At 40.4% G+C, this 25,585-nt stretch overlaps 1 protein-coding gene across 2 annotated transcripts in view; it reads left to right on the top strand.

Moving 5' to 3' along the window:
- Positions 1–5,207: 5,207 nt before the first annotated feature.
- Positions 5,208–25,585, top strand: part of TNFSF18 (TNF superfamily member 18) — a 108,255-nt gene continuing 87,877 nt past the window's right edge. For both annotated transcript variants that reach the window (XM_049716135.1, XM_004269767.4), the window contains exon 1: positions 5,208–6,056. In XM_049716135.1, the coding sequence (XP_049572092.1) occupies positions 6,006–6,056 (51 nt within the window). In that variant the 5' untranslated portion in view covers positions 5,208–6,005. The remainder of the gene's footprint in view (positions 6,057–25,585) is intronic.

Genomic DNA, 25,585 nt, shown 5'->3' on the forward strand with positions numbered 1-25,585 from the left:
CTCAACGAAGATCCCACGTGCTGCAACTAAGACCCAATGCAGCCAAAAATAAATAAATTTTTAAAAAAGAAAAAAATGTTAAAAGCAGAACCAACAACCCTAGAGCTATAATTACACTTAGAAGACTGCAGATTTTGTCAAGGAAAGAGAATGGAAGAAAAGGAAGAAGAAAAAGGAAGAAAAGCAGAAAAAACAACGTGGAAGAGACTGTTAGCAAGGGTTCCCTGAACCAAGAGGGAGGAAACCTGTCCAAGGGGACGGTGGCAGAGTTTCAGCATTGCAGGGCAGTTGACACAGGTGATTAGAAGGCCGAAGCAGAGCTTCCAGCCTTTTTGCCAATTAGGGACCCTTCTCAGGCAGGCACTGAGAATAAGGAGCTCCACCTGAGACAAAGACAAAGAGAGAGAAGGAGTGGCAACGGCCCCTCAGGGTGAACCCCACACGTTGGGGAGTGATGATGTTCTGTTATCTTTTCCATTTCTTCTCCGGTGGTTGATGGTCTGGATCATGAGAGGCCCCTACTGTGCTCCTCAGAGTTGGGAGTGAGGAGAGTGAGATTTAACACAGGGAACAATTGAACACCATTTAACACGGTGGGAGGCGGGGGCTGTCCTCACTCCTGGGACTGGGACTCACCGCTGTAGCTGCAGTGAGAAGTCAGGAAGCTCCACCAGGTGGGTGACCAAACAGAGGAATGCTGTGCCCATCATCCCAAACGCCTCAGTGCTTATATCCCCACAACGCTGGGGCCTCTCGGGTGCTGGATCACTGCGTCCAGTTGCCACCACTGTCTTGAAACACTCATGTCTCAGGACCATACTCGCCAGACAGAGCTGCCGCAGGAAGATGGCCTTGCCTCCCTTCTGCCTTCCAAGTTTCACAGGAGAGCCCAGGCAGAAGCTCAGTCACATCCAGGACCTCAGCTGAGAAAGAGTCTGGGAAATGTGGTCTATAGTTTTTCAGATTACCAACCAATCCAAACCCAACCAAACCACAGAAGGGGGTTGGAAACCAATGTCAAGTGCTGATGATGGTATTCAGCACAATGTGTCTAGATGTAGGTTTCCTTTCATTGACCTTGTTTGGGGCCCCAATCTGAGAGTAGATGTCGTTTATCTATTCTGGAAAATTCTCAGCCATTATGAACTCAAATGTTGCCTGACTTCTTTGGGTTCCCACTTTCTCCTGGTTTTTGGCCTCTGAAGCTTCATCATTACTTTCTCTCTGTTGACTCACTGAAAAAAAAAAAAAAAGTCTTTTTTGGGGGGAGTAATTTACCCAAAATGTTAGGTTGTTTTCAACCTTTCATTTGGACTCTACTGAATAAGTGATAAAAATGTCCTGAGGTAAAATCTAATGTAGGTTTTATCACATGCTTAGTTTTCCCTCCTTCAACAATGAAAGTTTATTAAAGAGAAGCCAGGAGCTGAGGGACCATGGGGTTTATGGGGCTGTCTTTATGGTTTTTGTAGAGGCCAGGGCTGATCCACACTTGCTGGCTGAGGTTAACTACCAGGTCCAGCAAGGATGCCTTTGGACAGTGTTTAGTTAAAGCTAAATTTCGTAGGTAAATTGGTCTATGGCATACGTCAAAGCTTATTTCTCATTAAAGAGGAAAGCAGGTAATGGAACATCAGTTCTCAGTGACAGGGGAGAGAAGCAGCTTCTAACTCTCTTGGTGGTGTGGTTCAAGAGTGGCACGGACGATTCAGAGCCCTCGCCCTAGAGTTGCTAGACATGAACCATTAATTGGACATAACAGGTAATATTTCTGAGAAGGAAGCAATGAGCAAACTGACCTGCAGCAAATAGACAACATAAATAACAAGATTTTATTCCTCAAGAGGCCACATTAGGGAAGAGGTGCAAAACAGCTTCCAATAGGGGTTACTTGATGGGGTTCAGAAAACATTACTCTGAAACATGGTGCCTTGACATCATTGAATATTGGAAGCTAGAAAAAATAGAGACCTGACAGGTGCAGGGAGAATTCTGAATGTCCCCTTCTACCCTGAAGCAGCCCTTTCTATACCTGCAGGAAAAAAGGATTCTTATTTCCAAAGATGGAGGGATGCTAAGAGGAATCCAGAGGAACGTGTCTTGCTAAGTTTCCCAGTTTACTACCTTTAGCTCATATCCCTTTGTTCTATCATGTTTTTCCATGACTTCCCACTCTTCATCAAACCTAGTATAGAAACACTCAGGCTTAACTATTTCTTCAGGTTTTTATTTCCCTACAAAGGCTCCAGAGTCATGTAAAACTTACATTAAATAAATATGTATGACTTTTCTCCTGTTAATCTGTCTTTGTCAGTTTAATTTTCAGGCCCAGCCAAGGAACCTAATACTTTTTCCTCCCCTGCACTTAAGTGGAGACACTCCTGCAGCAGTTCATAAACAGGCAATTAAAAATAATTTTTTCCCCTTACTGCAGGGCCATAATGACTCCAGGAAGAGAAAGGAAGTCTGTTCCCTAGTACCTGAACTCCTTACGTGCATTCTCTCACAGCTAGCAGGGGCACAGAGAACATGGTGACAAAGCCTCCTTGAGAGCAGAACCCACAGATACTTTCTACCCTTCCTCTGGGTCAGGGATATATGTATTCCACTAGATTCTGCCCATCCAGTTAAAGTGGCAAGGCATCCTAGCTGTTGATCTGGCTAAAGGCTAATGCTGGGGCCCAGGTCATGGCTGCTCTGGGCCTGAATCTTGTATGAGGCACAGAGGTGTAGAAGGGAGACGTAGTTCACTGATGCACAGCTGCACTCACTCAATCCCCTCCAAGCTTTCTCTGCCACATTACAGTGTGCTCATTAAAATATGCAGTTGTCCGGCCACTACCCGGTTTAAAATCCTTCAATGACTCCTTCATTACCTTCAAAGTAAAACCCAAATCTGTTATAGAAGATCGTTCATGATCTCAGCCAATAGTTACTTCCCCACTCCAACCATTCAAAACATTTTGGTTTCCCATGACTATATTTCATTGTTCCCAGTGTCTGGTCAGAGTAGACCATGCCCTGGGTCTCCCAAGCTGAATCAATGAATTCTCTGCCCAAGGACTTTGGGGTTTGAGGGGAGAGAGAGACAGAGAGAGAGAGGAGGAGGAGGAGAGAGAGAGAGAGAGAGAGAAGGAGAGAGAGAGAGGGAAAGATCAGTTAGACCATCTCTGGTAGTAAAAGTTGCAAGAGGTCAAACTCAAGTGTTGGCTGGTGACCATGTTTTACCCCAATGTGGAGAAGACCACTCAGCAATGAGAGAAGATAGATCCATGTGCAGAGAAATGTGAAAGAGACTGAAAGGGAGTCCTGGCAGCATTGAGTACCCAGCTCCAGTTGGGTTTCATTACATTGTTGACCCGGCTAACTCCTTATCCTTAAGAGTTGTGTGTGAGACATTTCACAAAAATAAGGACATGAGTTTCTGGTCTCTAGTGAGGGTGCAATAAAAAACATGCCATGTGGAGCACTTTCTTCAGTTAGGTCTGCTTGGAATAGCATTTGCCTGAAGGACTGAAGACATCCAGTTATTTCTAGATTGCCCTTGACTCAAAAACATGCCTGAAGAAAATTTTTTAACATTTTTTTTTCTTGAGACATTTATTTACTTTGTAAAAAAACATTTTGAGGCTAGTTCTTCTCAGCGACTAAGACAAGATCCTGAGCTTTATGAAAATACCTGGTATTTGAAAAAGGTAACGTGTTGGAGCATTCAATGGAAAAAAACTGCCCCCTAGGTACAAGTCCAGGCTAGCGATGTTTGGAATGCAAGAAAGAATCTAAGGAATTAAAGTAGAACTCATTATTATCTGCAGAGCATGTCTTTTAGGCTTTGGGATTGAGCAAGTTTGTGCTGTTTGAAGTTGAGATGTGGAAACGTGCACCCAAGAAATTTCCCTTTTGTTGTTAGCACAAGTCAATACCTGGGAAGCTGGTCGAGAAGAGGCGCAGTGAGGTGTGCCCTGCGATGACTCCTTCCTTTTCATTCACAAGAACCTGGCTCTGCTGTCCCCACCTCAGGGCAGGAGGTGACTGAAGAGTCTGTACAAGGCTAGCAAAGTCAGGCAGAAAGTCCATGATGTAGCTCCGCACACTGCAGCTGAGAAGGGAACCACTAGTTCAGTAAAACCAAACCTGAGAGAGAAGTGGGCAGAGGAGAGGAGAGGAGCGGGGCGCTGGATCAGTGTAATAGGATGTTCATAGCTGGGTCTTCAAACTGGAGTCCCCCCTGAACCTACAGGTACACCAGAGATTAAGGAGAACATGCTGGGTTGTCCTTTCTGGACGTTCTTTATTAAAAAGAAAAAAAAAATCCTTCTCATACTTTACATAACAAGGAACCCAAAACAAGGGAAGGGGGTAGGTTTGGTACTTGCAAAGCCTCCTTTAATTAGGCACAAGTCAGTGTTCCACTGGCATATTTTGCACGATTTCAAGAAGAATCATTATTCCAAGTCCTCAGGGTGGTAGAATTTACCTTGGCACCAAACCCCAGGGGTCTACTCCAAGCCCCTGCATCTCTCCAGGAGCAGGAACCCAGCCTGGATCTCCTGGTATTAGGGAGGCAGGACCTTATGGGACCACTAAAGAATCCGGCAGTTGGGGGAATAAAGGCGGGTCAACAAAGGTTTGAGGGTGGGACAGGGCTCTGATGCGTGAAAGGAGGAGTCTGGATACGTTTCTGAGCCCAAGCCTCCCGCCTTTGCCTGGCTAACCCAGCAAGTTGCTGCAGCTCCTCAGGAGTGTGCCAAGTGAAAGAAGTAGATATTTGGTTTCACTTTTTAAAGTAATCACAACTTAGAGAAACTGGCAGAGGTAAGATCCCTCCAGGGCTTCTGCTTTGATGATGCAATTGGGGCTGGGAGGGAGCAGCTGTGATGCAAATAGCTTGGGCCAGCCCAGGAGGAATCTCCGGTGGGTGGAACAGTCTTTTGGTTAGGAAAAAAAGTGGCATCCTTGCCCAGTGGGAGGAACAGGCAGCTCAGACTTGCTTTCTTGAATCTACCCACGGAACGGAGACACAGCGGCAAGGGATGAAATCCACGTTCCTGATCAGTCTGCTCCTCTGATTTTAAGGAGTAGATTTTTCCCCCCCGCCTCTGTGGAAGGGTCTTTTAACCACCTTTAGCAAAGGATAAAATAACTTGTTCTTCTCAGGACAGAAAATTGATCCTCCAGATCTGTGTCAGCACCTTTATTTCACACAGCTGATTTGTGACCCACCTGGAAAATCAGGAAGCTGCAGCTCACAGGAGGCTCACCGTTAAAGAAAGTAGAAGGCAGCCCAGGCTAAACAAATGCCAGCCCTTAAACTGCTTGTGCAGGAATTGAAGAACAGACTTCCTCAGGGGATTATTCTGTCCTTCTGTGTCAAAACAGAACTGCTGACTTCAGCGAAAAAGACACATGCTTTGCAAGATCATTTCCAGTACTGATGACAGAGTTACGTTGCTCCGCAGGGCCTCATACTTTCGTTTACTTAATTTATAAATCACACCCTGCCTTCTTCTCCCTCAAAAAAAAAAAAAAAAAAAAAAATTGTGGTAGCATATTACAAAAGCAAACAAAATGAGCATCCACGTGATCACAATAGAAACAAGGTAAGACAGGTAGAGGGACATGTTTGGTTAGAAAATATGCCAAAAGGAAAATCCATATTATTTCCGTGAATTGTGCATTCAAGTGGCCAAAAGAAAGCAGTCAAAGGAAGAGCCAAGTAGCCAAAGAAAGAAGGAAGGAAGGTGTATGATCAAGCCACTCAAGATGGCTGTTCTCTTGCTCTCTGTACCAACCTCCCGGGACCAGTGCCTGCTTCACCTATACCCTACTTAGAATGGCTGACCTTCATTACGTACTTGCCCCAGACCCCAGCTAGTGATTGTTCTAATCAAAGGGGTGGGGCATGCCCCTCTGCTAGTTTCCCTGGTAACTGAAGAGCCAACCGGATTTCAATTCCCACTATAATTGGCAATCTTCCCTTCCTCCTAGGAGGGAAGCCTGCCGCCATGTCCTGCCGGCCGCTGTGGGAAGTCGCTCCAGGACCTTGCTTCAAACGTGTAAGCTCCCCCATCCATGAAACCGTTGATGTCTCTGTTGCTGACTCTGGGCTTTCTTCCGTCTTAAAGTTGGGCAAGTGCAGGCTTTGTAGGCGTGCCGACTGCAGCCCAACAGGAGGAAAGAGGGAAGGGAGGAACCAACATTTACTGGATACCTCGCTCTTCTATCCTTGTGCTGGGCACTTATCTTATTTCCTCCAGTTCTTAGCACAGCCCTAGGAGAGATACTGTTTCCTCTATTTTACAAGCGAGGACAGAGAGATTAAATACATCAGTCCAGGATTGCAGGACTAGTAGATGGGATTAGGATACAGCTTTTTTTTTTTTTTTTCTGTGGTACGCGGGCCTCTCACTGCTGTGGCCTCCCCCGCCGCGGAGCACAGGCTCCGGACGCGCAGGCCCAGCGGCCATGACCCACGGGCCCAGCCGCTCTGCGGCACGCGGGATCCACCCGGACCGGGGCACGAACCCACGTCCCCCGCATCGGCAGGCGGACTCTCAACCACTGCGCCACCAGGGAAGCCCCGGATACAGCTTTTTTTTCCATGCTCAGTGAGGCTCCGGGAAGACAGTGAGGCCCAGTGCTTAAAGAGTATGTTCTAAAGAGCCAGCCACCTGGGTTCAAGTCCTGGCACCATCAAGTACTACCTGTGTGCCTTCCGACACATTCTAACCTCTTCCTGCCCCGTCTCTGAAATGGGGATAAAGAGGATTGCATGAGGAAATCTATAAAGCAAGTACTAGTATTTGGAATATAGTTAATGCTCGAAAACTGGTAGGAGCGGGTGGGGTACTGCGTTTTTATTTATTTAAAAATTTTTTTATTTTTTTTTAGTTCCTGGATTTCTGCCTTAGTCTATTCAGACTCCTCTAACAGAAAACCATAGACTGGGTGGCTTATAAACATCAGAAATTTATTTCTTACACTTTTGGAGGCTGGGAAGTTCAAGATTGAGGCACTGGCAGATTCCATGTTTGGTGTGGACTTCTGGTTCACAGACAGCTGTTTTCTCACTGTGTCTTCGCATGGTAGAAGGGGTGAGGGAGCTCTTTGGGGGTCTCTTTTATTAGGGCACTAATTCCATTCATGAGGGCTTCACTCTCATGACCTAATCACCTCCCAAAGTCCTCACCTCCTAATACCATCACATTGAAGCTTAGGATTTCAACATGTGAATTTTAAGGGGACACAAATCAGTCTATAGCAATATCTCTTTAAAAATAAGTTTGAAACAGTGTCTGACTTACATTCCTCTACCGTAATTATCCCTACATTTATGACTGCATACTCTATCACCTCTTACTGATAAGTATTATTGGTAATACTTTCTATAGAGAGAATAGAAAGATAATTCAATCTTTTATGGCTGATCAAAAAAAAATTTTTTTTTGGTTTCTGTTTTGCCTAGATACTTTTTTTAATATGGATGTTACTTTTTAGAGCAGTTTTAGGTTCACGGCATGCTTGAAAGGAGATTTCTATATATTCCTATATTCTCTCTACCCCCACCTATGCGTAGCCTCCCCCATTATTAACAACGCCCTCTAGAGTGATACATTTGTTATAATTGATGAATTTGCATTGAGACATCATAATCACCCCCATTCTCTTGACAGTATCTTTCACAGAGCAGAAAATTTTAATTTTAATGAAGTCCAGTTTATCAATTCATTCCTGGATCATGCCTTTGGTGTGGTATCTAAAAAGTTATCACCAAACCTGAGGTCATTTCTGCTGTGTTTTCTCCTGTTATCTTCTAGGAGTTTTATAGTTTTTCCTTTTGCATTTAGATCTGTGGTCCATTTTGATTTAACTTTTGTGAAGGGTGTAATGTATGTGTTTAGATTTTTTGGTTTTTTGACATGTGATGTCGAGATGTTCCAGCACCATTTGCTGAAAAGACTATCTTTGCTCCATTGTACTGCCTTTGCCTTTGTCAGAAATCAGTTGACTATATTATGTGGGTCTATTTCTGCGTTCTCTATTATGTTCCATTGATCTATTTATCTATTCTTTTACCAATACAAAATTAGTTTTTTACTAATAGAAGCTGGGAAATTTTCTTTCATCTTCACCACTTGCTATTAAATGCCACAGCTATAACTTCTTGCCCTAAGATAAAGCCTAAGAGAACTCCAGCCCTGAGATCTCGAAGGACGTCTCCTCAATAGCTGACAGCTGCTGCTTCAGCAGGTGGTCTGAATTGGTCAAGTTTTTCAGCTCCCAGTTTCCTGTCCCCGCTGGATGAATTTCCAGGGTATGAGAAGACTGTGAAGCCTGAATCATAGTGGCTCACAAAACAACATCTCATTCAGATTCTTCTCCTTGGGGTCAATGATAGAGTTCAGGTGCCTGACAAGGGCCATAAGGGGCAGGTTGTTCCTGGGGCCAGGTGCATGTGTAGTAGTACTGGCAGCCCGTGGGCCACATGCTAGCCTTTCCTTGGCTGCCCCCTTCCCTGGTAAGGAGCTGGCAGGTCCAAGTGGATATGCCTACATGGAGCCTGTGGACTATACCATATTTACCTGCTTCCAGGCTTACTTGCTTGGGCTTTTCCCTGGGCCAGTCGTCTAGTGAGTGAACCACGCTTGTGTTGTGCCCTTCTTTAGGCCTCCGAGTTATCAGGGCAGCAGTTGACATCAAGGATGGAAAGGGTAGGGAGTGGGGAGTGCTGTGGACATACCTTGGATGTGTAAATTAAGGTGTGAGATCCCTCAGTGTGTAGGAAGGAGCCAAGGGCTGGAAGAGTAAGGGTAGGGGTGCAGCAATCTTCCACACCAAGTTTGAAGAGGCCAAGAATTCTGAATTTGTACCTGGCCTTCCAGATCATTATGAAGGCATATTTGTCAGAGTAATAGGACAGGACATATTTTATTTAACAGTTTGATACTTGATTTTAACTTTCACATAGCTAGGTGTATGGTATGAGGAAGACCATTTGTACTCTTTCCCATGGCTCCACAAATTTTGGGGGTGGACCTGTTGGTGAGTGATAGACATGGGACCACAATTCAGTATTCTGGGTTCCTGTGTTAAAGTCCTTTCAACTCTTTTAATGAGCTTGGCTCGTCCTTACTAAAAACAACTGGTTTGTTGTTTCCTAGATTTCCTCTGGTTTTATCCTGCTGGTCAAGTGTAAAATCTGATGGTGAATCAGAGAAAGTATAGTTACCCTAAATTAAGTTAAAATGCAGCTTGCTTTGGGCACCCACTCTCCCCTGACTCTTCTCTTCCCAGGCACAGTACCTTGTGCTGTGGCCCATGAGCTCACCCTCTTTCTCCCTCTTTCTGTAAAATTCATCCAAGGGATGACCCAAGCCTAGGCCCAAGGGCTAGCCACAGAATTGCTATTTGTAGGGATAGAGACAGAGCTTGGACAGGCAGGCTGGGGTACTCACATGTGTTCATGGCTCATCACATTACAGAACAGATCCAGAGGTGGAAAGGGGAAGCAGACTGTGGGCTGGGGGTCCAGGGACCAGCTCTGTCATGCTAACCACGTTCAAGAACAGAACTCTGAGCAGAATGTGAAAATTTGGAATTTGAACTTGGTTTTCCAAACTATTATAATCCATGTAAGATGATATAAAATATTTAATTTAACAGCCTCTTACTTTGACTTAGAACTTTCAAATATGTAGAATGTGGTACATAAGTCTTGATTTATTTTTTCACACCTGGACTAGAAACTGTTAGGAGTAGACATCTGCTTAGAAGGATTTTCTCCCTGTAGGCTATGCTTCTCTTCTTTCTGGATAAAGGCCTGGTGATTTCCATCCTAAAGTCTACTGTCAGAGGTGGATAGAGACTTTCAAACCTGACCACTGGCTGACCTTTACTTTCTTGCTGGTTTAAGCTAAAGGGGTCTTAGATAGATTTTCAAATTGGACCTCAGCTTGTATCTGACCTTCCATGTTTTCTTAGGTCCTTCCTGAAGTTTTCCCCTATCCTGGGTGTGTTGAGAATTAGCAGAAGATAAAGTCCTCTGTACTCCACCCTTTCTTTTTTCCACTCCAACCTCAAAAACACATGCACACACATGCACAGAGCCACACAATATTCTTGTAAAAACTGGGGCTCCTTGTTCTCATCACTGAGGTTTTCTGGAGCTTCCTTCCTTCTCTTACTGCTCTAGGGCATTTTCCACTCAAAACCATTGACTTAAAAGAAAAAAAAAAAAACACCCTTGATAAAAAAGAAAAGGGAAGGGTTCTTGTCAGAACATGGGAAACAAAATTCTGAAAATAGCTCAGATTCTCCTACAGACATGATGCAAGTGTTATTAAGTTGAGGAACTGTTGACACCAATGACATGATTGCTGATCCTTTGCTCTTTTTCTCATTCTTTCCCATCAGTATTTCCTGAAATCTGGGTTCTGGGCAGTGACCCTTGAATGCAACCTTGTAAACAAGTACCCACAATGCTTACAGGAAAATCTTAGAGCTATGGCCCCCTTTAAACTTTTATTTAAATATATTTTAAATACAAAATTTAAATATACTAAATATGTAAGTGTATATTTAAATATATTAATAAATATAAATAAATATATATATATATATATTTTTTTTTTTGCGGTACGCGGGCCTCTCACTGTTGTGGCCTCTCCCGTTGCGGAGCACAGGCTCTGGACGCGCAGGCTCAGCGGCCATGGCTCACTGGCCTAGCCGCTCTGCAGCATGTGGGATCTTCCCGGACTGGGACACAAACCCGTGTCCCCTGCATCGGCAGGTGGACTCTCAACCACTGCGCCACCAGGGGAGCCCTAAATATATTTTTATAATATAAAATAATATAATTAAAATTATATTTTTATAGAGATATATACCAACTGGGGGCTTATTTACTATAAATACCTCTTTAAATTTTCCTGGTATGGGGCTTCCCTGGTGGCGCAGTGGTTAAGAATCCGCCTGCCAATGCAGGGGATATGGGTTTGAGCCCTGGTCTGGGAAGATCCCACGTGCCACGGAGCAACTAAGCCCATGCACCACAACTACTGAGCCTGCACTCTAGAGCCCTTGAGCCACAACTACTGAGCCCACGTGCCATAACTACTGAAGCCCGCATGCCTAGAGCCTGTGCTCGGTAACAAGAGAAGTCACCACAATGAGAAGCCCTCTCACCACAACAAAGAGTAGCTCCCACTCGCTGCAGTGAGAGAAAGCCTGCGCGCCGCCAAAAATAATAAATAAATAAAATAAAAAGAAATTTCCTGGTATGGTGAAAGGGATTTAATGAGATAGAGATGGGATAAATGCAATCAGGAGAAAAATAAAAATTTAGGAACTAACCAGATGATAAAATTGGACACAACTCAATAGGTTTTAGGAGGCCAAAGACATTAAGATAATTCATTGGTCCATTCATTTATTCAACTAATATTTCTATTTTTGGTGCATTCATTTATTCAACTAATATTTCTATTTTCCTTCTTCTACTCTAACAAAAAGGATTAAAGCAGCTAAATTGTATTTATTGTGACTGGCAAGGACTGTGTACACTATTCTGGAAAATATAAGATTGTGACACAGCTGTTCAGAAGTTCAAAGCTGTTAGGAAAGGAAAACGTGTATCTGAGAAAGTGAAAACAATATAAGACTTTATCAGAGATACTGGCCCTGAGTTTTATCTCATTTCCATTCCATATGTTATGTTATGACCAGAGTTAGCTTTCTAAAATGAAAATCTCATTGCATAAATCTGCCTAAAACCGTTTGTGGGTTCTCGTTATTTATTGGAGAAAGTTGAAGTGCCTTAGCATTGTGTACAAAGTGTCCATGACCTTGTTCCTGGCTACCTTTCTGGACTCATCTCCAGTCACCGCCTCTCCTCCCTGTGTGTAGAATGGGAGCTTCCAGAGAGCCATGACTATATCTTACTCATCTTTGACCTCCCAGTGTCATAGTGGAGGCTTCAGGAGCACTTTATTTTTAATTAACAGAGCCTTTTCCATCCATGAATCTTTTCTCTAAACTACTTTATGGTGGAATTTAACACATACAGAAAACTTCATAAAACAAATGAACACAAGTGTAATTACCACTTCACTCAAAAACTAGAGCATTGCTGGCTCACCAGAAGTCTTCTTCATGCCCTTTCCTAATCACATCCCCTTTTCTCTCCCCAAAGATAACCACTCACCCCACCTATTCTCCTGTTCTCAGCTCAAGCCCACAATCCCCACACCCCACCTCACTTCTGGGATATTCTCCTGAACTCATACAGACCTCTGATAACTTCCTTTGTCTCTGATCTTTAAAGCACCTATTTTCTTTAGCATTCATTTGGCACCTAGTCACCTATAGCATCTCTTTATAAAGTTACATTTATGGTATTCTTCTTGTATTGTTTATATTATTTTTCCTTCACTGTAGATATCTTTATCTGTTCAAATACTTTTTGATGTCCACATTCTATATTGCTATTGTCTATGTTTTACGTTTATAGTTAAATATTCATTAAGTATCTCTAATGAGATCTTATTGACAGACATATCAAAGCGTGTAAGAGACAGATTTACTCAACCCGATAAAGAGAAAGAGCCAAGTACAGTCTACACAGAGACACACAGAGAGAGAAAGAGAGAGCAAGATATTGTTCTGATGTAGTGCACATAAGTATTCAAGAGTTTCACACACTGAAAATCATAATTTCTCTCTCCCCTATTATTCATTTCCTCAAACCAGAGCAAGTGTTAGGAAATCCAGATATGCTTCAGATATAATCTGCAAACAGATTAAGGTTTTGAGTAAAGAAGACATTTAGATCAAGCAGTACCTGTCCTCTTTAGCATTTTACTTGAGAGGAAACATTGCCAGAACATGGGCCACACTATTGGTTGAACTCCTGATGTGGATACTCCAGGAAGGATTCCACATTGTCAGGGAAACTGGAAGAGATGACACTGAAAATCCTTTCCTACCTTATGATGGCATAGATGAATGAGAGCCATTGCCAATCTAAATATAATGATTAAGTCTGTAGTTTTACTTAGAAATTAAGTTGGTGCTGAAAGCTCAGGTCTAAGACGTGGGATTGTGATTCAGCCAGCTCCCAGATTCCACCCACTAAATATGGTTAACACTTTCAGTCAACCTATATCCATCATTTCAACTCTTGGGTGGAATAATAAATGTTAAACATGTGAACGTGAATTATCTTTCCTTGCTTTTCACATACTGTCAGTGACCACCCCTCCGTGTCACCTATACTTTTCTTGCAGAATTTTACTCATTCTTTGAGATTCAAAACATATCATCCCATATGAAATCTACCTTGATTTCTCATGAAAGTTAGGGCTTTGTCTATTCTGCTTAACAACACTTTTTTTCCTTAAAATACTCAACACATTGTATTTCAGTGTATTTATCTGCCCCACAGAATTATAAGCTCCTCAACTTTAAGGGCTGGGTTTTATTTAGTACTAGACCTGTGGTAGGTGCTCAATAATTTGAGTGAACAAAAAGTACAGAGTAGTAAAATTTGAGACACAGAATCAAAAGTAATAAACACCCAGTGCCAGAATTAATATCTTCTGTTTTCCAGTTACTAGATTAGGTACTGAGAAAAGGCAAATAAAACACAGAACAGGCATCCAGAAGCTCACAGTCCAGTAGGGAAAGAAGAGAAGTGAACACATGAAATATTGTAGGAGGGAGGAAGATGGAGGTGGGTAGGGTGCTGTGGGAGCCCAGAGAACTGGTGTTTGACTCAAGAGGGGGAGTAGGAGACAGATGTGCAAGCTGATTTACTAAGGACAGGCAGCACATCATATGGAGAAGGGGAAGAGGTAGGGGGCGTTCAAGGCAGGGGAACTTGAAGCATTGGAGTCCTCTTATGACCTTACATGGAGATTCCTAGCAGTGAGAACAAGCACAGAAATTTGCTTCTGTCAGGTTGACCATAGCCCTAGCACTTCTGTGGGGTGTACCAGAGAGGAAAAGAGAAAGGAGAGGAGAGCATACTTCTTCTGTCTGACTGGGAAAAAGTAAAAAGATGCAATTGGATCACGTGTGAACTTGTACTATACTTAGATGTACAAAGAAAATTAGCTTCTTTATTTTCTAGTAAATGGCTGATCTTCTTTACAGTCTCCTCACATCCCCTTGGGAGGGGAAGGCAGAGACTTTCAACTTCCTATTTCTTGCATCACAGGCTATACTAGTTTGAACAGTGTATTTTCAGTGACTCAGTCTCTTTTGGATAAATGCTTTTCAGATTTCCTCTCCCCATCTCTACTCCTGCCTCCATCCCTTGCTTTTTTTCCAAGGACAACCTCATGGCAACACAGAAGACAAATGATTGGAACTCATGTAGCATTCTCTAGAATCTTATTGGTCTCTTCTGGGTCCTGCCATGAGGCAGCCACTCAGCCTTTCAGGTACAGCTGGTTTTATTTGATGTTTTGGAGGATATGCAAGCATCTGTGACTAGAACTCACAGTCTAGGGCATTTATATGGTATTTTAAATGTGGCAACCACTTCATTCAGACCCTGGGTCTTAGCCAGTAAGCTGCTCCAATCAGCACCTCAACATCTGGTCACATTTTTGAGTACCATGTATGGGCCTTGGGAAAGAAGGAGAGATACTTTAAGACAGTCTTTCTGGGCACCCTCCTTCAGGATCTTCAGGCATGTGCATCTGGATCTTTCCACTGGGTCCCTTTCCTTGGGGTTCATCCTGAGTGGGGGAAATGAAGAAATGAAAGATCTTTCCATAGTACTTAGTCAACTCTCTTTTCTTTCCCATAATCCACCAGGATAGAAGGGGCAATTGATCTACTTCTCCTTCCTGGCATAGACTTCTCTTACATAATATTCTCCTGTTTCCTTCTTAATAGAAGAGAAGTACTTCCATATTGTGGGAGAAACTATAATTTGAAAAGAAACTCTAAACTCTGAGTTGGCCAGGTCTGACCCTTGATGGAGTACAAATGGACATTGATTTAACACCCACACATATTATTCTAATTACACAGGCACAGCCAGTATAAAAAAGTAACACTTAAAGTAAGTGTTGTGGAATGGCAGAGTGAGATGGTGAAACTCCTTTCTCACAAAAACAGAAAATACAGGCAAAACAACTAAAATCATTTCACGACTTTAGAAATTAACCAAAACCACAGAACAAATTGAAAATTGTCTATGCAAGAGAAACTAAACTTCTGTAAGGTAGCAGTATCTATGTCATTTTAACATGGGCTATTCCCATCCCCCTTTCGTCTCCAGCCAGGTAGTGGGGTAGTCATGACAAGCCAGCAGTCTTGCAGCCAATGGAGAGGGATGACCAATTCTGGAACTTGATTAAAATACCCATCTGTATAGTACCATTGATATTTTGTCTGTATTTGCAGCTACCTGGAAAATTTTCATTCCCAGGGTGTTGGGGCTATTTGTTTTGACTCAGAGCTAGCTCAACAACAACTAAAAGCTCTATCCCCAGGATATTACCTGAAATAATAGTAATCTGCTGGCAACATCATAGCGGTTGGTCTAAGGCTGTGATTTCAGTTGAGGCAAAAAAGAGTATGACCAAAAAATTTAAAGGAAGTCCTGGAGCTAGGTAACTAGAACTAAGGAACTTCAGAAAGCCCTGACATATTTCTGAGGATCTAGAAGGCTGTGTGTGTGTGTGTGTGCAGGACTTGACCTGAAAAGGAGAAGGCTTCAGCCATTCCAGTCCACATTTAGCTGACATTGACATTGCACAAGCAAGAAGTGAAAGCTAAGACTGCTTCATAAATTACCTGAAATTTGAAGGCATGCCTTCGCACACAGATCCCTTTGGCAAAGGGTGAAAGACATGTAGACAAAGCATTTAAGGAAATCTTCGTATAGATCATTGGCTGGCCACAAGAATGACCCCTAGGAACTCAGATTAAAAATAAAAACAAGAACTTTAAAAAAAGCCTAGGAGAGAACTCATTGGCCACATATTTCAGAATACCGACAACAATAAGAAACTTTGGAGAGGAGGGTGATCTGATACCATAGTTGTTATATTATTCAATATACTATCTAAAGTATCCAATTTCAAAAGAATTATGACACATTCAGAGGAAAATAAAAATATGACACATACGTGGATAAAAACAAAGGGAGCCAAAGAAAATGTCCCTGAGGGGGAACTGATAGTGAACTTAGTAGCCAAAGAATTTAAACCAACTATTATAGATATGTTGAAATAACAAAAGAATTAAAGGAAAGCATGACAATGATATCTTACCAATTAGACAATATAAATAAAAAGAAAAATAATCAAAATAAACCTCAGTAGACCTTCTGGAGTTGAGAAGTACAATCACAAAAATAAAAGTTTAGTAGAGGTGTTAAAAACAAATCTGAGCTTGCAGAAGAAAGAATGTCAACTTGAAGATAGGTGAATTGAAATTATCCAGTCCTAGGAATAGGAAAAAAAAAAAAAGAATGAAGACAAATGAACAGCACCTTAGAGACCTGTGCATACAATCGAGCATATGAACATACGCAAAATGAATGTCTCAGGAGGAGAGAAGAGATAAAGGGGCAGAAAGAATATTTGAAGAAATAATGGCCCCAAACTTCCAAAATTTGATGAAAAGCATTATTCTACACATCCTAGAAGCTCAGTGAACTGTAAGATAAACTCTAAATGATCTACACAAAGACTCACCATAATGAAACTTTAGAAAGCCAAAGACAAGAAGACAATATTGAAAGCAGCAAGAGAGGTGACTCATCACATACAAAGGATCCTCATTAGAAACCATGGAGGTCAGAAGATGAGATGACATAGTCAAAATACTGAAAGAAATGGACTGTCAAGCAAGAATTCTATATCCAGCAAAACTGTCCTTCAAAAATGAAGGAGAAATTAAGATATTCCCAGGTAAAAAACTCTGAGACAATTTGTCACTAGCAGAGTTATTTAATAAGAAGTACTAAAGGAAGCCCTTCAGGCTGAAATAAAAGGACACTAGATGGTAACTCAAACCCACACAAAGAAATAAAGAGCACTGGAAAAGGTAAATACATAGCTAAATATAAAAGACAATATAAACATATTTTTGTTTCTAACTGTTTTATTCTTTTGTATGATTTAAAGGCAAATACAGGGACTTCCCTGGTGATGCAGTGGTTAAGAATCTGCCTGCCAATGCAGGGGACATGGGTTTGAGCCATGGTCTGGGAAGATCCCACATGCTTCAGAGCAACTAAGCCTGTGTGCCACCACTACTGAGCCTGAGCTCTAGAGTCCGTGAGCCACAACTACGAGCCTTTGTGCCACAACTGCTGAAGCCTGTGCACCTAGAGCCTGTGCTCTGCAACAAGAGAAGCCACTGCAATGAGAAGCCCATGCACTGCAAAGAAGAGTAGCCCCCACTCGCTGCAACTAGAGAAAGCCCACGTGCAGCAATGAAGACCCGATGCAGGCAAAAATAAATAAATAAATAAATAAATTTAAAAGACCAGGAATAAATTTAACAAAGGAAGTACAAGAAGTACAAGACTTGTACACAGAACACTACAAAACACTGTCAAAAAAAACGATTTAAGTAAATGGAAGGACATCCTATGTTCATGCATTGGCAGAGTTAATAGTGTTATAATGGCAATACTCTTTGTATTGATCCACAGATTCATTACAATCCCTGTAAAAATTCCAGATTCCCCTTTGCAGAAATTGGCAAGCTGATACTAACATTTTATGGAAATAAAAGGGATATATTGCCAAAAGAACCTTGGAAGAAAAGAACAAAATTGGAAAACTCATACTTCCCTATTTCAAAACTTACTACAAAGTTACGGTAATGAAGATAGTGTAGTACTGGAATAAGAATAGAAATATAGGTCAATAGAATATAAGTGAGAGTCCAGATATTAACTCTTATATTTATGGTCAGTTGATTTTTAATAAGGGTGCCAAAATAATTCAATGGGAAAATATAATCTTATCAATAAATGGTACTGGGACATCTGAATATTCACATGGAAAAGTATTAAGTTTGACCCCCTACCTCACATTGTATACAAAAATGAACTCAGAATGGATCATAGACTTAAATATGAGCTAAAACTATAAAGCTTACAGAAGAAAACTTAGGAGTAATTCTGTGACCTTGGGTTAGACAACAGTTTCTTAGATATGACACCAAAAGTGCAAGTGACAAAAGAACAAAGAGGATAAATGGGATTTCATTAAAATTAAAACATTTACTTCAAAGGACACTATCAAGAGAATGAAGACAACCCACAGACTGAAAGAAAATATTTGTAAATTATATCTCTGCTAAAGGATTTGTATCCAGAATACATATATATATATATATATATATATATATATATTTTTTTTTTTTCTGTATGTGGGCCTCTCACTGTTGTGGCCTCTCGCGTTGCGGAGCGCAGGCTCCGGACGCACAGGCTCAGCGGCCATGGCTCACGGGCCCAGCTGCTCCACGGCACGTGGGATCTTCCCGGACCAGGGCCCAAACCCGTGCCCCCTGCATCGGCAGGGGGGACTCTCAACCACTGCACCACCAGGGAAGCCCCAGAATATATTTTCAATAAACCTTACAACTCAATAATAAAAAGACAAATAAGCCAATTAAAAAAGAGCACAGAATTTGGATAGACATTTCTTCAATAAAAATATACTAATAGCCAACAAGAATATGAAAAGATGCTTGACATTATTAGTTATTAGGTAAATGTCAATCAAAGCTGTAATCACTTCATACCCACTAGGATGGTGAAATAAAAAAACAAACAAACAATAACAAGTATTAACAAGGATATGGAGAAATTAGAACCCTCATATATTGCTTACAGGAATGTAAAATGTTGCACCCACTTTGGAAAACAATTTGGTAGTTCCTCACATTATTAATCAGAGTTACAATACAAGCCAGCAATTTTATTCTTAGGTATATACCCAAGAGAAATGAAGACATGTCCTCACAAAAATGCGTTCATGAATGCTCATAATAGCCAAAAAGTGGAAACAACTCAAATGTTCATCAGCTGATGAATGGATAAACAAAGGTGGTATATCCATACAGTGTAATATATTCAGCCAGAAAAAGAAATGAAGTATTGGTACATGTTATAAAGTAGATGAACCTTGAATAAACGCTAAGTGAAAGAGGTAATCACAAAAGACCAGATATTGTATGATACCATTTATGTGATGTCAACCTGTAAAAAACAAGAATCCAGTTCAAGAGGTTAATTGTTGATTTGGGATCAAAGAACTGCAGTTTGGGGTACACAGATTTAGGTAGAAATCCAAATAGTATCCTGATTACAGGAGAGGGAGGGGCTCAGGGTTTTTAAGGGGAAAAGAGAGGAAGATAAGTTGTTTTTAAAAAGGGTTAATTGGTGCAAGATGAGGTAATTGATCAAGTGAAGTCTTCATTGGTAAAAGATGAGGTAAAGCTAGATATGTACTTTATTAATTGGTCAGGTGAAGTGGGCATGAGGTAAAAGTTCACTTTTATCAGTCCTTTCAAGGATATTCTTGTTCTTGCTCATTTCTTGGCACATTGGTGGTGTGACCTAGTTCAGAGTTTCAGAAAATAGGATGTACAAGGCAGGTGTTCTGGAGTGTCTACTCTGGTGTGGTAGGATGAAAATGTTGTACAACGAGATTTTGGAGGTGGTTGCAAAATTCTGTGAATATACTAAAAACCGCAGCGCTGCATACTTTAAATGAGTGAATTTTATGGTGTGTGACTTACATATCAATAAAGTTATTTTTTAAAAAAGAGAGATATAGGGGTGCCACAAAAAATGTTACAGGTTTTGTGGGGGGGAGGCATGAAATCTCAAGCTCATCATCTCAGAGAGCATGGCTCTGTTAACCAGGTGTTTCGGGAAAGTCCCTAATAGACTAGGTGAGTTCCCTTGCTAAGATCTATTTAGAAGCCTAGATTTATTCAGATTTTATTTCCAAGCACTAATTTTAAACTTAAACTAAATCTTACGGCCTACAGGTGACATTTCATATGTCAAAGTACTTTTACACTTGTCATTTTATTTGGCCAGAAAGACAAATGTTATCAATGGTTAAGAAATTTTTAATTTCTTCTCCATAAAAATATTTTATAAGAATTATAACAAAGAGGCACAAATAATTGATTTAGGAGGCCTTTCAATAGTATTTTTCTAAATGTGTGCAGAGGAACACCAGCTTTGCTAAGTGTTTTGGGGAAAAAGATCAACAGCCAAAAATGTTTGGACATCTATGTACAACATTCTTTTCGGAAATTGAATGGGCATGAGGTAATTAAAGGCTCTGAAAAGTTATTCACACTCACTCAACAAATATTCATTCAATGCCTCCTAAGTGTCAGGCACTGTTCTTGGCACTGGAGACACAACAGAGAACAAAGACACAATTCTTCATCTGATGGGGTTTGCATTTTAATGTTGTACAGAAAAAAATCTATTTTAATTTAGTATTTTTAATTAAGTTTTTCTCAACTTATTTGATCACAGAATAATTTTTTTCAAGAAATATCCATTAACATTCTGTGGAATACATTTTGTTAAATAGGGGTCTGCATTTATATATACCAACCTTCTAATAGAAATGCTATAAGACAGTCAAGGGGGAAAAGCAGCATATGCAAGCATCCTGAATTGTACACAAACTGTGGTTTTAGTCCTTGGTGTTATCAAAAGGTAATGGGAATTAAACCTTTATCCTTAAGGAGTATGACAGGATGGCCTGATTAAAAGTGAGGATGGGAAAGAAAACAAAAGAGATGAGCAATTAAAATATTTGTAAACATATTTTAGGTGACCCAGTTTCCAGATCTTTTCAATTATGAACAAGTTGAGAAAACCAAATGCAATTAATTAGGGTACTATAGAGGAGGAGGGACATGTGTATGAAATTAAGATATCATCTGAGAAATCTGAGTGTAAGGAATTGTAAATTTCCTACTGGGAAACTACTGGGAAATTTAACTACTGGGAAATTATAAAGGAATTACAAATCCCCTCTTAAGAAATGTATTCAAGTGACAGTAAACTACTAGAAATTCAAGTACAACAGTAGGTTGGACTGGATAAAACTAAGGCTAGAGCAAATTTTGGAGATAAAAAAATTATCCTCAAAGGCAATATTAAAAGTCATAACTTTACTATTAATTCCTATTAAAAAATCTTCTTTACACTTACATTCTTTTCTCTAATAAAGTTCAGTTTTGCATAAGTGGAATCAAACAATAAGTATGTAGCCTTTTGCGTCTTTATTTCAATGAGCATAATATTTTCAAGGTTCATCCATATTTTAGCACATATTGGAATTTCATCCCTTTTTAAGGCTGAATAATATTCCATTGTGTGTATATAACTATCCATGCATGTGCTGATGGACATTTGGGTTGTTTCCGTTTTCTGGCCATTGTGAATAATGCTGCCATGAAAACTGGTGTACAAGTATCTGTTTGAATACCTGCTTTCAATTCTTTGGGGTATATATCTAGAAGTAGAATTGTTGGATAATCTGGTAATTCTGTGGTTAACTTTTTGAGGAACTGCCAAACTGTTTTCCACAGCAGCTGCACCGTTTTACATTCTCAAGGAACAAGGGTTCCAACTCCTCCACATCCTTGCTGTATGATCAGGCCATCCAAGATGGCTATTCTCTTGCTCTCTGTACATCCCCTGCTCAACCAGTGCCTACTTCATTTACATGCTACTCACCTGACTAACCTTCCTACATACTTGCCCCAGACCCCAGCTAATGATTGGTTTAACTTTAGGTACCAGGATAGCTTATCAAAGAGGTTGTGAGGGGCATGCCCCTCTGCTGGTTTCTCTGGTAACCAGTGAACCAATCTGATGTCAATTCACCCTATAACTGGTAACCTCCCCCTGCCCCTGAGAGCAAAGACTGCTGCCATGTTCTGTCCCTGCCACCTGCCACACACAGTGGGGTGTTGCTCCAGGACCTTGCTTCAGACATGTAAGCTCCATCTATCCATTAAACCATTAATGTCTCTTTTGCTAACTCTGAGCTCTTTCTTCGGTCACAAGGATGGGCAAGTACAGGGCTTGTAGGGCTGTGGGATGCATCCAAACACTTGCCAATACTTTTTATTCTCCTCCCCCTTTGTTGGATAATAGGTATCCTAATGGGTGTGTAGTGGTACCTCATTGTTTTGATTTACATTTCCCTAATGGCTAGTGATGTTGAATGTCTTTTCATGTGCGTATTGGCCATTTGTATATCCTCTTTGGAGAAATGTCCATTTAAGTCCTTTGCCCATTTTTGGATTGGGTGGTTTGTTTTTTGCTGTTAGACCATAGGAATTCTTTATATATTCTGAATATTGATCCTTTATTAGATATATACTCTGCAAGTATTTTCTCCTATGCCATGGGTTACCTTTTCACTTCATTGACAGCATCCTTTGAAACGGAACAGTTTATAATTTTGATGAAGACCAGTTTATCTTTTTTTTTTTTTTCTTGTCTGGGCTTTTGGTGTCATATCCAAGAAATCATTGCTAAATTCAGTGTCAAGAAGATTTTCCCCTATGTTTTTTTCTAAGGGTTTTATTTCTTATGTTTAGGTGTTTGATTCATTTGAGTTAATTTTTGTACATGTTATAAGGTAATCCAACTTCCTTGTTTTGCATGTGGATATCTAACTTGCTTAGCACCATTCATTGAAAATGCTGTCCTTTTCCCATTGAATGGTCTTGGCAACCTTGTTAAAATTCAAAAGACTGTGCAAAGGTTTATTTTTGGACGCTCTATTTTGTTCCATTTGTCTACATTTCTGTCCTTATGCTAGTACCATACAATTTTGATGATTATTCTTTTGCAGTAAGTTTTGAAATCAGGGAATATGTGTTCTTCAACTTTGTTCTTTATTTTCAAAATTGTTTTGGTTATTCTGAGTCCCTTGAGATTCCATATTAATTTTAAGATGGGTTTTTCTCTTCCTGAAAAAGCACCATTGGGATTTTCATAGGGATTGCATTGAATCTGTAGGTCATTTTGAGTAGTATTGTCATTAAGAAAGTAGTATTGTCATTAAGAAAATTAAGTCTTCTAATTCATAAACATGGGATGTCTTTCCATTTGTGTATTCTTTAACTTCTTTCAGTAATGTTTTATAGTATTTAATGTACAAATCTTTTGCCTCCTTAGTTAAATTCATTTGTAGATTTTTAAAAAAATTTTGATGCTATTGTAAATGGAACTGTTAATTTCCTTTTTGGGTTATTCATTATTAGTGTATAAAATTATAACTGATTTTTGTGTGTCGAATTTGTATCCTGGAGCTTTCCTGAATTTATTTATTAGCTCTAACAGTTATGTGTGTGTGTGTGTGTGTGTGTGTGTGTGTGTCTTTAGAATTTTCTATATGTAAGATAGTCTCATCTTTGAACAGAGATAATTTAACTTCTTCCTTTCAAATTTGGATGCCTTTTATTTTTTTTTCCTTGCCTAATTGTCTCATTGCCTTTAATCACTATCAAATACCTCCTTCATCCAAAGCCTTCTAGGGGTATTCTGGATTATATTTCTCTATCTCCTTTTTCTTCTTCACAGGCCTTTACTTTGTTGCCTCAGATATAGCTGCTCAAAAATCTTTAACTTCAAAATTCTAAAATGCTTTAACAAAACAAAAAGGAGCTGCCTTATCTTTTCAGGAGGTGTTAAGACCACCTTCTGTGGGTCCAGATTGAAATCAGTCATTTCTATTCTGGAATGAGTCTCAGAGTAAATTTCCCTTATTCAAATATTCCCTCTTATCTCAGAGTGCCAAGTGTGATGGCTTGAGTCCTATATTTGAAATCAGTCCTATATTTGAAATTTGAAATCAGAATCTGGGTTTATGTCCCCATTCCTTCTCTTACTAGTTTTGGGTGAAGTGGAGAAGTCTCTTACTCTGAATGTTGGCAGCTGTAAAAGTTAGGTGCTAATAATATCTGCTTTACCTTATAATATTTTGAGAATCAAATAGAATATGTATCTAAATCTAATAGAATATGTAGCTCATTCTGTAAGCTCTTAAAGTGCCATCCAAATATATATTATTATTGTCAGTAAAACTGTAAAGTATTATATCTAAGTAAAACATTATCATTTGTTCCTTTATTTATTCTACAAAATTTACCAAACTTCTGTTATGTTCTATGAGGGAGAAGAGGGAAGTTTCTTGAAAGGAAATCAGACAAGTCTCTTTCTCTGGAGGGCTCACACTTTAATAAGAGAGAGAATGTGCATAGACAATTCCAGTTCAGCATGACAAATGGTATAGTAATGGTGTGAACAACTGGTACGTTAGAATAACTGGTTCTTTTGGGAGGTGTTTGGGAAAGCTTCACAGGTTGTGCTTTGAGATGAGTCTGGGAAAATATTGGTGGGCTCACCATGGACAAAGGAGGGGACCCCTAGAGTTCTATAGAGAACACAGCTATCTTAAAAATGAAGTGATAGTTGTTCCTTTGCTTGAGATTAGAGCTCCTGACACTCCAAGAAAGGAAGCACGGAGGAAGCAGCAGGGAAAGCAAACTTTCAACAGACTCACTTTCAACCCCAAAAGCCTCTTTGATGGTAACCCTTCAAATTTCTTTTTTAGCCTCTATGTGAGTTTAAGTTTCTCTCAAACAGTTTGTCATTTAATAAGATAAAGGTACACCTGTAGGGTGAAGCAACACCTTTACTGTCATGAAAAAAACCAAAACCCAATAACGATGATAAAAAGTAATCAGAAGGTCACAGGGTGGAGAAAAAACCATTTTCACAAATTCAGGCCATAACTCCATTTGAATGGTTTTGAACTTGCTCCTGAACCCCAGGTCTTGGAACTATCATCTAACAACATTGCACTGACCTGTAGCACTTCCCCTGCCCAAAGAAAAGCATTCTCAACTGACAAACTATCTGAGTAGTTAACTAATTCCACAGGGGTTAGAATGCAGGGATCCCAGCAGCTAGATCAGGGTTTCTTTGAAAAAAATTTCCCTATTACTAGGGACCTATTACATTGTGGAGCACTCCAAGAAAAACAAAACCAGGAAGTTTTAATCACCGACTTTCTTTAAGCAGAGAGTCCCTGATCGACAGTAGACTTCAAAAAGATGGGACACCTAATATTTTGTTGTATCTCCAGTACCTAGCACATAAAAGGGTGACAATAAATATGTGTTGTGGTCAACCGAATGGTGCAGAGGATGCCCCTTCACCAAAAAACATCAAACTAGAAGTGAAATTCTGGGTCTGAATTGTTAATAGAAAAACTTCAGCTCTTGCCTCTTTCTCACACCCTTCAGAGAAAAATTTATGGCCTGGAAAGGAAAGATGGGAGCAAGTAGGGTTGCGCCTTGGCCTCTCTTCTAGTTCCACAGCATTTTTGTTTCTTCTCCCAGACTGCGGTACACCCACATACTCTACTGCTTGTATAGTGACTAAAATTTCTTTCCGATGGTCTCTTTTCTGGTCTCAGCTTTTGGTCAGTGTTCCACAGCTACCACCTGAAGAGTTAATAAAAAGCAGGGGAGGGTGCGTTTCTTAAGTCTT

The sequence above is a fragment of the Orcinus orca genome, chromosome 1 (assembly GCF_937001465.1).
Source record: "Orcinus orca chromosome 1, mOrcOrc1.1, whole genome shotgun sequence".
Lineage (NCBI taxonomy): Eukaryota > Metazoa > Chordata > Mammalia > Artiodactyla > Delphinidae > Orcinus > Orcinus orca.